The 16,487-nt window shown below is 45.8% G+C and overlaps 1 protein-coding gene across 2 annotated transcripts; it reads left to right on the top strand.

The window, feature by feature from the left end:
• Nucleotides 1–6,980: 6,980 nt before the first annotated feature.
• Nucleotides 6,981–14,864, top strand: trim8b (tripartite motif containing 8b). Of its 2 annotated transcripts, none has more exons than XM_046354337.1 (6): nt 6,981–7,167; nt 9,682–10,317; nt 11,765–11,860; nt 11,985–12,250; nt 12,466–12,581; nt 12,713–14,864. In XM_046354337.1, the coding sequence occupies exons 2-6, from the start codon at nt 9,715–9,717 to the stop codon at nt 13,375–13,377; spliced, it is 1,746 nt and encodes a 581-aa protein (XP_046210293.1). In that variant the 5' UTR covers nt 6,981–7,167; nt 9,682–9,714; the 3' UTR covers nt 13,378–14,864. The 2 variants fall into 2 exon arrangements, with proteins under 2 accessions (XP_046210293.1, XP_046210292.1); XM_046354336.1 differs by lacking the exon at nt 6,981–7,167 and adding an exon at nt 7,226–7,565.
• Nucleotides 14,865–16,487: the final 1,623 nt, after the last annotated feature.

Here is a 16,487-nt window from a genome sequence, read left to right as displayed (position 1 = left end):
TTTAAATCAAGATTACACATTGTATGGGACAATATTCAATGTAATGTTTTTGAGAAAGATCATTTGAAAAATACAATTTTATTGAGTAAATGTATTTATTGGTTTCTTCATTTTGATAAGAGATGAAAATATAATTAATTGAAGGTTTTTTGTTGATGTAAAAATCTAAATGTACAGATTTGAAGGTGTTTTCATTAGATTTGGGGTGGAGTTGCGAGATATTATTGGGAGAAAAATGGGGTCCCGACTGAGAGTTTGAATACCACTGATCTAAGAGGTTCTTATACTGTACACACGCATGAAAGCCAATAGTTTCAGCAAGCCTCATGGTGAAACAACATCTGAATGCACCTTTCTCCTTTCACCTATTCCCTACCTTTCCTCGCCCATATCCTTCTCTCACCCATCGCTATCACTCCTACCGTTTCCAATGCAGCAGATGTCCTTCTCTAGACAGCTCAGTGCAAGCAAACACAACATTGGCACCAACACAAACATGTACATTAGATACTGCTGTTTATTAATTCTTAATGGTACTCAAAACAATAAACACAGTGTATTTGATACAAGTTATGGTGTCATAATTGTGTCAGGGTTCTTTACTGCTGTGATGGTTGTCAAGAATCATCCTGTTCTTTCTCTCTCCACCATGTTTTTCTTTATGCCATGAAATGCTACTCTGTTAAATAGTTACTATAATTTTTGGGTACACTACAGGTTGCAGTGAAAGTACATGAAACAAGTTATTACATTTTTTGTATTTATGCCAACTGTCAGTGGCAGTGTTGTATCGGTTTAAGTAGTTGATGGATATGTTGTCAAAGGTTGAGCACCTCTTAACATTTTCAGTATTGCAGTCTTTGTAAAAGCATGTGACAATAAAGAGCTGGAGTGTTAAGAGGATGTGCATTTCCCAGTAACTTAATGGAAGTTAGTTGCCTGGAAGTTTCTGTGAATTTTATCAAACCGAACTGGCAACTAGCTGCCAGTAACTTACTGTACTTTCACTGACCTTTTTTCATTACAAGATAGCTTAACATTAGTTAACAACTACTAAGCATTCTTTGTGGTGAGCACACTTGGGACTCACTTGGCCTGAATCTCTTGGTTGGCTGCAAACTGACCTTCCTGCTACACAATCGGGCCAGTGAGCGTGACAGAGATCAGCCTCAGTAAGTTACTGTGAATTTTACAATATCTTCTTGCAGCACGCTGAGAGTAAATTATTGAAAAATTAAGTATCTTCCTGGTGACCAACTGCCATTAAGTTAATGACAAATGTACAGAAAACCCTCTTAACAGTGCAGCTCTTGATTTTCTCAAGCTCTTACAAAGACTGTAGAACTGGGAGTGGAGACATTAAGTGCTCAACCGTCATCAACATATTGAAAAGTGCATATATGTACCCTTAACGGTACCGACCAGTACCAGTACCTAACAGTGTGTGCCATAAGCACATCTGAAGTATCCTATAAGCAATGTTTCCTCTAAACTGCGCGCGTGCGAGTTGTTAACATGTTGACCTGAAGTAAAGGTGTTCAGTTTAATTGCACGACAAGCCTCCTTGCATTTGTACCATTTGGTGACAAGGATGGCTGTGTTTAGCTTACCTCCACCATCTCCATTTCTCCCTGTCCCTGGAGATCCACCTGTTCCATGGAATCCCTGGTTTCAATCCTTTCAGTTGTATATGGTAGCTATCAATCTGTATGGAGCTGCCGACGCACGAAAACAGGAGATTTTACTCCACTGTCTCGGAGCTGAGGGACAACTTGTCTTCTCCACTCTACAGCCAGTGGATAACAAGTTTACATTGGCGTTCCAAGCTCTTGAGGAACACTACAGTGGTGCATGAAGTATGATCATGCATCGTTTTCTCTTCAGACGAGCTCAACTGCCGGGTGAGTCCGTAGCACAGTTTGTCTCCTCTTTGAGAGAGCGGGACTATGCATATTCGGACCACTCAAAAACGAGTTTGTAGGTGATCAGTTCATTGAAAAAATATAAAGTGCTCCACTGAGGGAGAAACTGTTGTTAGAGACTGATGATCTGACACTGAATGTCATGCCCTGACCATAGACAGGTTTTATGTCTCTATTTTGAGTTGGTCAGGGTGTGATTTCGGTGGGCATTCTATTTTCTATGTTTTGGTATTTCTTTGTTTTGGCCGGGTATGGTTCTCAATCAGGGACAGCTTGTCTATCGTTGTCTCTGATTCGGAATCATACTTAGGTAGCCCTTTTCCCTCCTTTCAGTGTGGGTAGGTAACTATGTTTGTGGCACTTAGCCCTGTAAGCTTCACGGTTGTTTCTTTCGTTTGTTGCTTTGTTGGCGACATTTTAAAATAACAGAAAATGTATGCTCACCACGCTGTACTTTGGTCCACTTCTTTTGACGGCCGTGACAGAACTACCCACCACCAAGAGACCAAGCAGCGTGCGCCAACCTGGAGGACGAGCTGGACCGGGGAGGAGAGAATGGCAGGGGACAAGACCCGGTCACGGAAGCCTGAGAGGCAGCTCCAAAACAATTTTTTGGGGGGGGCACACGGGGAGATTGGCAAAGTCAGCGTTTAGACCTGAGCCAACACCCCGTGCTTACCGTGGGGAGCATGTGACTGGTCAGGCACCGTGTTATGGGGTGATGCGCACGGTGTCTCGAGTGAGCATTCACAGGCCTGTGTGCTCTGTGCCAGCATCCCGCATTTGCCGGGTGGAAGTGGGCATCCAGCCAGAACGGGTTGTGCCAGCTCTGCGCTCGAGATTTCCAGTGCGCCTCCACAGCCCAGTGTATCCGTTGCCCGCCCCACGCACCAGGCCTCCTGTGTGTTTCTCCACTCCGGTGAGTCCTGTGCCTGCTTCAAGGACCAGGCCTCCTGTGTGTCTCCCCAGCCTGGTGAGTCCTGTGCCTGCGCCCAGACCGAAGCCTCCAGTGATGATCCATGGCAAGAAGCCTCCAGTGATGATCCATGGCACGAAGCCTCCAGTGATGATCCATGGCACGAAGCCTCCAGTGATGATCCATGGCACGAAGCCTCCAGCGATGATCCATGGCATGAAGCCTCCAGTGATGATCCATGGCAAGAAGCCTCCAGTGATGATCAATGGCAAGAAGCCTCCAGTGAGGAGTCATGGCACGAAGCCTCCAACGATGGCCTCCAGTCCGGAGCCTCCAGCGATGGCCTCCAGTCCGGGGCCCGCAACGAGGGTGCCCAGTCCGGGGCCCGCAACAAGGGTCCCCACACCAGAGGCGCTACCAAAGTAGGGTGAGCCAGAGGTGGAGCGGTGTCTACGTCCCGCACCAGAGCCACCCCCGCGGATAGATGCCCACCCAGACCCTCTCCTATCGGTTTAGGTTTTGTGGCCGGAGTCCGCACCTTTGGAGGGGATACTGTCACGCCCTGACCTTAGAGAGCTTTTTATGTCTCTATTTTGGTTTGGTCAGGGTGTGATTTGGGTGGGCATTCTATGATCTATTTTGTATGTTTTGGTATTTCTTTGTTTTGGCCAGGTATGGTTCTCAATCAGGGACAGCTTGTCTATCCTTGTCTCTGATTCGGAATCATACTTAGGTAGCCCCTTTTCCCTCCTTTCAGTGTGGGTAGTTAACTTTGTTTGTGGCACTTAGCCCTGTAAGCTTCACGGTTGTTTCTTTCGTTTGTTGTTTTGTTGGCAACATTTTAAAATAAAATAAAATGTACGCTCACCACGCTGCACTTTGGTCCACTTCTTTTTGACGGCCGTGACACTGAAGCAAAAGTGTAAGCTTTTGACCAATGCCACTTAAGAATCATTCTTCTCACATGTTCCACTGCAGAGACCAGCAGTATCCCTCTAAAGCTACAACCACACACCGATCGCAATCATTGGGACTGTCCCACTGCCAGTCTGTTACAAATCCATACTGGCCACACAGTTCTGCATTGCAATAGATGGCGCTAACATCCTGGGACTAGACTTATTTCATGCCCTAGGATTGCACATGTGCAGCACTTGCCTACACCAGTGTGTATGGAGTACTCACAACTGTTTGAGGGGTTAGGTAACCTCAGAGGTTTTGTCCATTGGCCTACAGTCACCAAAGAGGCCAAGCCAGTAATCCAGCCATTGCGGAGGTAGCCCATTCTCAAGGGACTTGACAACCTCCTGGAGGATGACATCATCAAGTCCATTGATACCTTGTCCTTGGGTCTCTAACCTGGTCGTTGCGCCCAATTAAAAAGGTGATCTTCGAATCTGCATGGACCGCAGGGCCATGAACAAAGAGATTATTCCCGACAAGTACCCGCTACCAACCGCTGAGGGGCTCACAACCCATTTTTATGGACACTGTGTTAACAACCCTCCAGGCAAGCTTCAATGCCATACAACTCTCCTTCTGTGGCCTCCAATTGCTCTTAAATACAAGTAAAACAAAATGCATGCTCTTCAACCGATCGCTGCCTGCACCTGCCCGCCTGTCCAACATCACTACTCTGGATGGCTCTGACTTAGAATACGTGGACAACTACAAATACCTAGGTGTCTGGTTAGACTGTAAACTCTCCTTCCAGACACACATCAAACATCTCCAATCCAAAGTTAAATCTAGAATTGCCGTCCTATTTTGCAACAAAGCATCCTTCACTCATGCTGCCAAACATACCCTTGTGGCTGGGTCTTTCAGCATGACAATGATCCCAAACAAACTGCCCGGGCAACGAAGGAGTGGTTTTGTAAGAAGCATTTCAAGGTCCTGAAGTGGCCTAGCCAGTCTCCAGATCTCAACCCCATAGGACATTTTTGGAGGGAGTTGAAAGTCCGTGTTGCCCAGCAACAGCCCCAAAACATCACTGCTCTAGAGGAGATCTGCATGGAGGAATGGGCCAAAATACCAGCAACAGTGTGTGAAAACCTTGTGAACACTTACAGAAAATGTTTGACCTCTGTCATTGCCAACAAAGGGTATATAACAAAGTATTGAGATAAACTTTTGTTATTGACCAAATACTTATTTTCCACCATAATTTGCAAATAAATTCATTAAAAATCCTACAATGTGATTTTCTGGATTTTTTTCTTCTCATTTCTCATTTTCTTTGTTTGTCATAGTTGAAGTGTACCTATGATGAAAAGTACAGGCCTCTCTCGTCTTTTTAAGTGGGAGAACTTGCTCAATTCGTGGCTGACTAAATACTTTTTTGCTCCACTTTATATATATATACATTGCTCAAAAAAATAAAGGGAACACTTAAACAACACAATGTAACTCCAAGTCAATCACACTTCTGTGAAATCAAACTGTCCACTTAGGAAGCAGCACTGATTGACAATAAATTTCACATGCTGCTGTGCAAATGGAATAGACAAAAGATGGAAATTATAGGCAATTAGCAAGACCCCCCCAATAAAGGAGTGGTTCTGCAGGTGGTGACCACAGACCGCTTCTCAGTTCCTATGCTTCCTGGCTGATGTTTTGGTCACTTTTGAATGCTGGCGGTGCTTTCACTCTAGTGGTAGCATCAGACGGAGTCCACAACCCACACAAGTGGCTCAGGTAGTGCAGCTCATCCAGGATGGAACATCAATGCGAGCTGTGGCAAGAAGGTTTGCTGTGTCTGTCAGCGTAGTGTCCAGAGCATGGAGGCGCTACCAGGAGACAGGCCAGTACATCAGGAGACATGGAGGAGGCCGTAGGAGGGCAACAACCCAGCAGCAGGACCGCTACCTCCGCCTTTGTGCAAGGAGGAGCAGGAGGAGCACTGCCAGAGCCCTGCAAAATGACCTCCAGCAGGCCGCAAACTTGCATGTGTCTGCTCAAACGGTCAGAAACAGACTCCATGAAGGTGGTATGAGGACCCGACGTCCACAGGTGGGGGTTGTGCTTACAGCCCAACACCGTGCAGGACGTTTGGCATTTGCCAGAGAACACCAAGATTGGCAAATTCTCTACTGGCACCCTGTGCTCTTCACAGATGAAAGCAGGTTCACACTGAGAACATGTGACAGAGTCTGGAGACGCCGTGGAGAACGTTCTGCTGTCTGCAACATCCTCCAGCATGACCGGTTTGGCGGCGGGTCAGTCATGGTGTGGGGTGGCATTTCTTTGGGGGGCCGCACAACCCTCCATGTGCTCGCCAGAGGTAGCCTGACTGCCATTAGGTACCGAGATGAGATCCTCAGACCCCGTGTGAGACCATATGCTGGTGCGGTTGGCCCTGGGTTCCTCCTAATGCAAGACAATGCTAGACCTCATGTGGCTGGAATGTGTCAGCAGTTACTGCAAGAGGAAGGCATTGATGCTATGGACTGGCCCGCCCGTTCCACAGACCTGAATCCAATTGAGCACATCTGGGACATCATGTCTCGCTCCATCCACCAACGCCACGTTGTACCACAGACTGTCCAGGAGTTGGCGGATGCTTTAGTCCAGGTCTGGGAGGAGATCCCTAAGGAGACCATCCGCCACCTCATCAGGAGCATGTCCAGGCGTTGTAGGGAGGTCATACAGGCACGTGGAGGCCACACACACTACTGAGCCTCCTTTTGACTTGTTTTAAGGACATTACATCAAAGTTGGATCAGCCTGTAGTGTGGTTTTCCACTTTAATTTTGAGTGTGACTCCAAATCCAGACCTCCATGGGTTTATACATTTGATTTACATTGATAATTTTTGTGTGATTTTGTTGTCAGCACATTCAACTATGTAAAGAAAAAAGTATTTCATAAGAATATTTCATTAATTCAGATCTAGGATGTGTTATTTTAGTGTTCCCTTTAGTTTTTTGAGCTATATATATATAGGACAAAACACACATCATGACAAGAGAGACAACACAACACTACATAAAGAGAGACCTAAGACAACATCATAGCAAGGCAACACATGACAAGACAGCATAGTAGCAACACAACATGGTAGCAGCACAAAACATTGTACAAACATTATTGGGCACAGACAACAGTACAAAGGGCAAGAAGGTAGGGACAACAACACATCACGCAAAGCAGCCACTGCGGTCAGTAAGAGTGTCCATGATTGAGTCCTTGAATGAAGAGAATGAGGTAAAACTGTCCAGTTTGAGTGTTTGTTGCAGCTCATTCCAGTCGCTAGCTGCAGCGAACTGAAAAGACAAGAAACCCAGGGATGTGTGTGCTTTGGGGACCTTTAAAACCTCTACAGGATCGGTGGGTATGTGGAGGATGAGGGCTGCAGTAGATATCTCAGATAGGGGGGAGTGAGGCCTAAGGCCACCATCTGTAATAACATCTGCTAAATATGTCTATGCGACATATACCATTTTATTTTATTTATTTGGCTATTTTTTAAATGATTTTATCTTTGAATCGTGTAAAAAAATGTATATCCTTTTAAAGATTTCTGTGGAGAGAAACATTTGAGTATAAACACGTTTTTTCCTATAGTTGTGAAAAATAAAAACGTATCGTAACTTCTTAATAGATATTTGAATATGCTCCTCTCCAGTTCTTGCACATCAACGCCTTCCTTTAAAAACGTGACACGCATAGGTTGTGTGACAGGTCACGTGATGGTAGAGGAGCAACGGGACCAGCCGGAAGGAGGGGTGAGCCGATGTTTAACCCGATTGAACGACTAGTCTATCTAGCTAGCATTCCTCCTTGCCCCTACGCTCAGTTAGAAAGAGGGAGAGAGAGATTTAAAAACGAGGGTCGCAAATTAGAATTCAGAGACGGATTGGATTTGGATGATCAAGGCAACTCGGCTATTAACAACGGGACAGAAGGACTCGAAAAATGGCCACATATACACCGCTGAACCCGAAAGAACTGGCGAGGCGTGTTTGAACGCGACGGAATCTTTTTGTTTCGGTGTGATTTGCAAACCAAACGAGTTTTGGGAATAACCGAGGCCCTATATCCTCGGTGGATTCATTCTTTTTCTTTTTTTGACGAGGAACGCAAGATTGATGACCGCTACCTTTAACAAGGCCAGAACAGCGACATCCCCTTTAAATTAAGATTAGACTGGTGCATTTATATGTAATAATATGTAAAACCGTGGTAGTCGTAAATATTGTAAGGTAGTCTTATTTGTTTGTGCAGCGACAGAAAATGGTGAGATGACTTCTCAGAATTAAAACGATTTCATTTAAGCTTACGAAGTCAGTGGAGTGAAATGGTTTTAGCTGAACGTGAACTGATAATAGTTATGATCCGTCCCTGATAAACCAAAGGAATGAAGCCAGGACACATCTTTGGGCCTGGATACGTTTTGATCGGTCTGTGTGTATGATCCGAAGGCTCGCCACAGAAGCCAACATTCCAGTGGATTCTAAAAACCCTGGCCTTTGTTTTGTGCTTATGAACTGAAGTCGGTTAAACCATAAACTATGCAGTAAATCGCCTTTAACGAATAATTGTTGGACCTTTTTAATAATTAAGTCTTTTAGGCCCAAGTAGCCGAGAAGAGTATTTGGTGAGAAAAGTCTAGGCCTTGTGTACAGATATGCGAGTGTTGCCTGTGGAAGCTTTATAGCTGACGACGTTACACATCAAATAAATAGGCTGTAGTTATGTCGCTATTGTGAGGATCAAAGTCCGTCGCAACGTGGTGCAATGTTTATTGAAGGGCTAAGGACACTTGTCACATGTATCTGATTTGCAATCCTTGTATTTTTGTTTCATCCTTGTACCAAAAAGATGTCACGAGCGTAATCGTATTAATTGTGAACGTACCCAAAATAGTCGGTGTATTATTGGAAGAGGATAAAATAACAATTAATGTGCCCTTTGGAACATCGCCGTTGTATCAACCTTGGGCAAGCTTCATCGATTTACAGATGGCTTTATTCAGGGTGACTGTATAGGAATAATTTCGAAAACGCAATCTTTTACTTATCTTCATTTCTGGACCTCAATCGATTGAGAAACAAACATAAGCGGACAAGGAAGTCAAGGCTAGCTTGTCAAGCTAAAGTGAAGGGCTACGCAGACGGAGAGGAAAAGGTGAGCGTCCGCCTTTCATCAGCTGTATAGAAATAAATTCGGCTCGGCGGTGATGTAACCGTACAAACGACCCTAATTTAGACCGATTCAATTTAATGTCTGAACCGTGTTGCTTGGTAGATCTCTGTGCCTTTATTGCTATCATACCGTAGCTGGAAATACGAACCATTTTTAGCTGCGAGAACTAGGCCTAGGCTATACTACGCACAAAGTGAACCATTCGTCAGCCGTTACAGTAGCCGGTTATTGCCTAACCGTGTGATTTCAGAGAAACGAAGGCCTTGCTAACCCTTTACGGTAATTTGCATAACGTCAGCCCGGACCGTGTGTCGTAATCACCGGGGTGTTTTCATCTTTCCCTGAGGCCTTTCCTGGTGGCTGTGGAATCTGCCTAGGTTTACCTGCTCTGCACAAACAGGATGTGCACTGCTGCCTGGATTTAAAGCAATAGTTGAGAGCTGAGGACATTCATTCACCAGTCGGTTGGACTAAACTGGTTGAAAGTGCTAGTGATAATAATAACACTTTATTGCTGAGTTTGTTGCACAATAGACAAATATCACTAAAGGACTAGTAACATACTGGACTTTCTGTATACAGAGTCATAGGTCTTCCCTCAGTCCTCAAGACATTTGATCTATAGTCAGGGGCTTATTTCATGGCTACAAATCCATAGTCAATCCATAGGATTGTTATTTTTTTTCATGTGAGAAGGTCTTCATCGCGTGTCTGTCCGCCGCTCCCAAAATGGCTTCCAACATGGCAACCTCCGACCTGTCCGAGACATGGCGGAACTGTTTCGAAGAGGAGCTGATCTGCCCCATCTGCCTGCACGTCTTCTCCGAACCTATCCAGCTGCCCTGCAAGCACAACTTCTGCCGGGGCTGCATCTCCGAAGCCTGGGCTAAAGACTCCTCCCTGGTCCGCTGCCCTGAGTGCAACCACGCCTACAGTCAGAAGCCTGCTCTGGAGAAGAACCACAAGCTGTCCAACATCGTGGACAAGTTCAACGCTTTGTCTGTAGAGAAGGCCGCCTCGCCGGTGCTGCAGTGTATTCTGTGCCGCCGTGGCCCCCCACTCCCGGCTGTCAAGGTTTGCCTGCGCTGTAGCGCCCCCTGTTGCCAGAGCCATGTCCAGACACACCTGCAGCAGCCCTGCTCCGCCCTGGGACACCTGCTGGTGGAGGCTGAGGCAGTCAAGGCCTGGACGTGTCCTCAGCACGACGAGTACAGACTGTACCACTGTGAGGCAGAACAGACAGCCGTGTGTCAATACTGCTGCTTCACACGATGCCATCCCAGTCACGGACACGGAGTCACTGACGTGGAGCTACGCCGCAACGATATACGGGTAAGACTAAAATCTGTTTTTTACACACACTTCTTTGATTTAAGAACAAAGCGGCTCAAATTGGGGATAAGTGTGTGTGTCGGACTGTCAGTCCTCGGGTGTATGCATTTTTCCAATTGTGATCCAATCCAACCCCCATTCTCATCTGTTGAGAGTGACAAACAATGTGTTAGAGGGGTGGAACAATGAGGGGTTTAAGCCAGCCTTATCTCCCCAGCACAGGTGCATCCTCGCCTGGGACCGCCAGCCGGGAGAAGGGGGGGTTGTATGGAGGGGGAGGAATGAAGTGCAATTCTTCTGTGGTAGAAGAGGAGGAATGGTTGTTTATGGTTTCCTTTTTGTTCTTGTGATGCTCTTATTTGCTGGGTTCTAGAAAGGAAAGCTGTGGTTGGTTTAAAAATGACAAACTATCCCCTATTGGGGATATGAGGGGCAAGTCAGTCATACAGGCTTTTCTCCTGACTCATATTGGTGACTACTTCTTGCCTCTGGCTCTGTTAATACTCTGTGTGCATTAGCTTGTTAGTAGCCTACTCTCTGTCTGTGTTTGTGTGTGTGGGGGGGAGATCAACCACATTGGAATGGTTAGGAAGGTTCTTGTATAATGAACTACAGTGTGAATTCCTGTCCTCTGTTTTTTCCCTGTGACTGACTACCATCTCCATTTTTTTGTAATGAGTGACTCTGGGAGCCTGAAGTTAATGTACTGTGACAGTGTTACTGCTTAAGTGCATCTTGTGTTGGTGGCAGAGGGGGTAGAGATGATCCCCATGACCTCTCCACCATGGTCCCCAGCTCCACCCCACCTCCTCGGGGCATGACTGACCTACCTCCCCATATCACTCTTTTCCACTGGGGGTCCTGGTGGAAAATATGTTAGATATGCCATTTCTATCCATCAGTCACCCCCCAGTACCCCTTAAAGGTACTGAACATCCCCCATCATCCCTGCCCCAGGATTCTTCTCTGAGCCTGAATCTATCAGCATTCAGGTGAAAGACCACTACTACAGTGGGCATGCAGTGAGATGGTATAAGAGCAGTGTCCTGCCCTACTTATAATCTTTGCCCCCAGGAAGTATAATTGTGGCGTGGCACTCTGGTTTGGCCAATCTGGGCATGTGTGTTGTAGCCGTGCCAACACCATCCCAGAATAACTAGTGTTTTGACAACAGTACCATGAGTGGGCCTAGTGTATGTGGTGTTCTGAGAAAGGAGGAGAGAAGAGTATCTCTCTAGCTCATTCCTCATTCACCAGAAATAGCGCTTGGTTGCCATGACAGCTCCCTCCCTCAGATAAACTGTTTGTTAGATGGAGACTAAATTGGCTGCCTCAGCCACCTAGAGGCCTGATGGCGTTTCTCTTCTCATATGATTTTATTTGTTCAGGTATGTATGAGGAGTTATCGAACCCAACTATTAATGACATTACCATTTCTCTCTCTCAGCAAAATCTATTGCGGCAGCAGGAGAGGGTGGAGGAGAGAGTTCAGGACATCGATGAGCAGCTCTGTAAACTCGACTCTGACAAGTGTGTGGTGGAGGTATGTCTGATTTCTCTCACAAACACTCTTTCTCTCCCACACCTTAGCCAGTGAGCACAGGCTGCACACACCCATGCACATGCATGTATACTGTGTGTATAACGGTGTGTGTTCTCTCCTACAGGATAGAGTGTGTGAGCTAAAAGAGGAGGTGCGTGTGCAGTACCAGCGGATGCAGCACTTCTTGGAAGAAGACCTGTCCCGAACACTGGAGGTTCTAGAGCGGGCGCGTTCTAGGTTCTGCCAGGAGAACGCGGGCCAGGTTCTAGCTCTGGGAGAACAGAGACACGAGGCCCAGAAGCTGCTCAGCTCGGTCCACACGGCCTTCGGCAAGGCTGAGGAGCTGGGCTTCATGAAGAATACTAAACCTGTCAAGATCCTCATGGAGAGGTGAGAGATGGCTTATTGCACACATTACAACTGTAGTCATGTTACAATTGTCATGATACACATGACTATTTTATTTATTTTGAACAGAATTCCAAACTCCTTACATATCTTTTTATGACAGGATCAGACATGTAACAGGGAGACCAAACCGGAACTATATTTTTAATGGAGCGCTAATATACCAGGCTTGTTGCATACATATTTGTGTGTTGCAGGTCTCAAGCGTGCGTGGGAAGTGCGCTCCCTCCCTACAAGGTGGGCAGTCTCAACTCTAAGCTGTTCCTGTCAGAACTCTCCAAGAGGGAGAAGAGCCTACGGAAAACACTGGAAGGTAGGATTAAGAGAATCATCTTTATAGAATCTTCACACCTGTATCTGATTGTTTGTGTTGGTAGATCAAGGGAATTAATATTTAGCTTTGTAAGTCTGATCCCCCTCTTTCTCTACCTCTCCCCCCTCCAGCCCCCCTAGCCCCTCCCTCCTCGTTCCTCCAGTCCGTCCAGGCTTATCCCAGCGGCCTTGGCTCCGGGGCAGAGAAACGCAAACACTCCTCTGCGTTCCCAGAAAGCAACGGAAGCACTGGGAAAACTTCTGCTTCCGGGTTCAAGGACTCCTCATCCAAGCAGCCCTACCTAGGCCCAAACTCTGCCCCCGGGGAGGGCCAATCCTCCAATCAGCAGCCTCTGGTTCCCTGTGGCTCCTCCCACATGAATGAAAATGGCGGAACAGGAAGTGGAAGTGGCTCTCTAACAAATCACCATTCAGGGTCTGTGTTCGGTCCCTCCCACTTCCCCCCTGCTGGTGGTAGCTCCTCCCATACTTCTCAGCAGGCAGTGCTCCCCCAGTATGGCGGGCGTAAGATCCTGGTGTGTACCATGGATAATTGCTACTGCTCTGGGGTACCCTCTGTGTCGGGCCACCGCGGCCACCCTCCCTACCCACGTTCAGGCTCCTTTCCCTGGGTAAGCACCCAGGACTACCCCCTTCCCCCTGGCCTGGCCTCTGGAGCACCAGCCATGCAAGGGCTGGCTGTCAGAGACTGGATAGACGCACAGCAGACGCACAGACACACAGACTTCTATGGCCTGTATGGGCAGCCCTCCACCAAGCACTATGTCACCAGTTAACACGCATACATGCATTTATCTATACACACACATACTTCTACAGGCAAACAGCTCTCTACTAAGCACTACGCTACTAGTTAAATAAACACATGTCTACATATGTAGACAAACACAGAACCTACATACATACAGGTACACACAGACATTCACTTCTACATGTTATACGGACAGTCCTCTGCTAAGCACCATGTTACGACTCGTATAGATGCACTTACAAGCACTCTCGGGGGCAGGGTTGACATGTATTCGTTTTCTCTGTCAGACACAGTGTACTGTATGATGATATACGTGTCTTTGTGCAAAAACTGTTGACGCTGAAGCACTTCAGCTCAACTGAAATGTTTTAGCGACATCTCCTTCCCCGTTGTAGTGAGATCGATAGCCTTATGTTATAATTATTTTCCATGTTTATTGAACATGGTCTGATAACTGTAAAGAGAACAATGGTTTATTACTGTTACAGCTCTGGTTTTGTCTCCTCTCCTTGCTGAGTTCAGGGATGTACTGTGCAGCTTGAACACACTCGCTCTTCCAAGTTCTCTTCTGTGTGTGGACTGGGACCCCCTCCCATGCACTTTGGCGGGGGATGGGGGTGTGTTGGGATTTCTTTCTGTGTAGAAGTTGCTCTGTAGACAGATCTAGGATTAGCTACCCTCCCTGTAGACCCAGGTCCAAGATCAGCTGACCTGTCCCAACCTTAAACATCAGTGGGTCAAATGGCAGAACCTGTCCCTAGATCAGGGTTTTGGGGCAACTGTAAACTTACTTCATTATGGACCTTCTTTATTCCCATTTATCCAAATCCCATCAGAGAGGGGATCCGACCCCCTTCCGTTGTGCTGCCAGGCTTCCCATTGGATTGAATTCTTCCATCTGAGAGACCTCCCTTTTTTTAAAGTTTTTATTAATATTTGGATCATGACATGAGTGATTCCCATATGGCATATGAGTAATCATACCATATGAGCAGGTATCATGTTTGTCTTGAAGACAATTGGACTCGTAGACAGGATGGTGGCTCGGCGAGCAACTACATGGCCTGGACTGTACTGGACAGACCAAACAAATCAACTCAAGCATCTGGGAGTGTGACGGTGACTATGCGTTAATAATGTACTTCCTGCAGGGTGACGTCACTTCCTTTTAACAAGCACACGCTTTCGGCTTCCTGTTTGCAGCTGTAAGCATGCGGGGAAGAGTTTTATAAAGCACTCTGGAATAAAAAAAAATAAAATAAAAAAACGAAGTGAAAAATAAAAAAGATGAGTGGAAGTAATGGTTGAGGTTTTTTTTTCATGAACTTTTTCTATGAGAAACTGGACTGTTTGACTTAAGCATTGGTTTAAAAAAATGCTGGAAAGGAACTGTTACAAGAACAGTCAACCAATAGATGAAAAAAATGGGAAACTTTTTTTTGTAAATATTTTGAAATGAAAAATAAAGGACATCAATTGGAGGGTTCCAAATAAATCAAGGCATTTAAGATACTTCCCTCCATTTCTTGATCACAACTCAAGTCTCTTCTTCTTTTCTCTTGTCAGCCTTTATTTTCAGATCTGTGAAGTAAATAGTTTTACTTACTGATACTGAACTACACTTCTACGTGAATGTGGATGCTACCATGATAGCGGATAATCTTGGCTGAACCGTGAATCATGAGTGAGAAAGCTAGACGCACAAATATCATACCCCCAAGACATAACCTCCCACCATTACAATAACACGTGGTGGTGATTTTGTTTTTGGGGGGGTTATGACATTTGTGTGTCTAAACTTTTCTCACTCATTATTCACGGTTCATTCAGGATTAACCATCAAGGTAGCATCCACATTTATGTAGCAGTGTTTAAACATATTCTTATTTACATTAAGTGACCCCTACATGATTTACCGTTCATTTCTTTTGGGCACTAAATAATCTGAAACAACCAAAACACACAGCAAATGCATCCAACGAATGTGTAGTCACAAGCTTGATAATTGTAGTCATTGTGTGCTATGAATATGGGACCAAATACTTAACTTTTCACTACTTTAATACACATGTGAAGTTGTCCCAATACTTTTGCTACCCCAAAATGGGGGTGAATATGTACTAACAGTGATGTAATTTCTAAAAGGTTCACCCAATATGCATGAAAATACACTCATTAAAGCTGACAGTCTGCACTTTAACCTCAGTCATTGTTTGATTTCAAATCTGAGTATAGAATCAAAAGCAAAGACAATGCTTCACTGTGCCAAAAATTAGAGGGCACTGTAAATATCATTGCTTGGTATGTAGTGGGTTGAAGGGGAGACTCCCATAAGAATACAACCACCACACATATTGTTGGACATCCAACTGACCCTGTCATTTACTGGGTGTTAGTCTGAGTGAAGCTGCCAGAAGACCCTGTGGTCAGGGGTGGTAGACATACAGTCAAAGTTGTGCTACTCTTTCTCTGTAGTGATGAGTCATGGGTGGAAGCCTCTTCCTCTCTTTCACTCAATCTCACACACTGGATCAAAGTTGGTCAGCTCCGTCTCTGGTGGAGTCAGGGGTGGGGAAGTTGGTAAAACCTTGAGGATAGGTTATAAAGAAAGCTGAGCTCCAGTAAACAAACTGGTTGGAGAAGTCATCTTGTCTCTGAGGCGAGGTTGGTCTGTGGAGGGCCGGGTGCCTGAATCTGGGTCAGAATCTTGAGTTGGCTGTCCGCCCCCTCACCCATACAGCTCGCACACACAGTCGTCAGTTAACCAGAGAAATTACCGAAAGAGAGACCGAGATCCACTCACTTCGCCCACCAACAGAACTACATACTAACATCAGTAGTGTAATATCAGCAGGTTATTGCAGTGGCAACTTCATGGGTAGTGGAGGCACGTCTGAGAAAGAGAGAGAATCTGTCTATCAGGGTTGGTGTGTTTCAGGCTGACTACGCTGTAGCTTTAAAGCTTTCTGCCACCTAGCACTTTGGACCTCAATCCTCTTCAGCTAGCAGGGATGATCCACTATTAGTGTGTGCGCTTGTGTGTCAGAGAGAGAGTTTTTATTTTTGTATTATTTTTTATTAGCCCATCAGCAAGCTAGCTCATTCTCCTTTGGATGATAACAGTAACTTTGTTTT

Source organism: Oncorhynchus gorbuscha, linkage group LG06, assembly GCF_021184085.1.
Source record: "Oncorhynchus gorbuscha isolate QuinsamMale2020 ecotype Even-year linkage group LG06, OgorEven_v1.0, whole genome shotgun sequence".
Taxonomy (NCBI): domain Eukaryota; kingdom Metazoa; phylum Chordata; class Actinopteri; order Salmoniformes; family Salmonidae; genus Oncorhynchus; species Oncorhynchus gorbuscha.
Note: the sequence above shows the minus strand (reverse complement) of the source record. Positions and strands in the feature narration are given on the sequence as shown.

Bases quoted from the DNA above. Each gene is read 5' to 3' on its own strand.
- trim8b (XM_046354336.1), top strand. From the start codon at position 7,452: ATGCTCCTCTCCAGTTCTTGCACATCAACGCCTTCCTTTAAAAACGTG. The intron at 10,318-11,764 runs GTAAGACTAAAA...TCTCTCTCTCAG, and splicing joins TACGCCGCAACGATATACGG to CAAAATCTATTGCGGCAGCA. The intron at 12,582-12,712 runs GTAGGATTAAGA...TCCCCCCTCCAG, and splicing joins CCTACGGAAAACACTGGAAG to CCCCCCTAGCCCCTCCCTCC.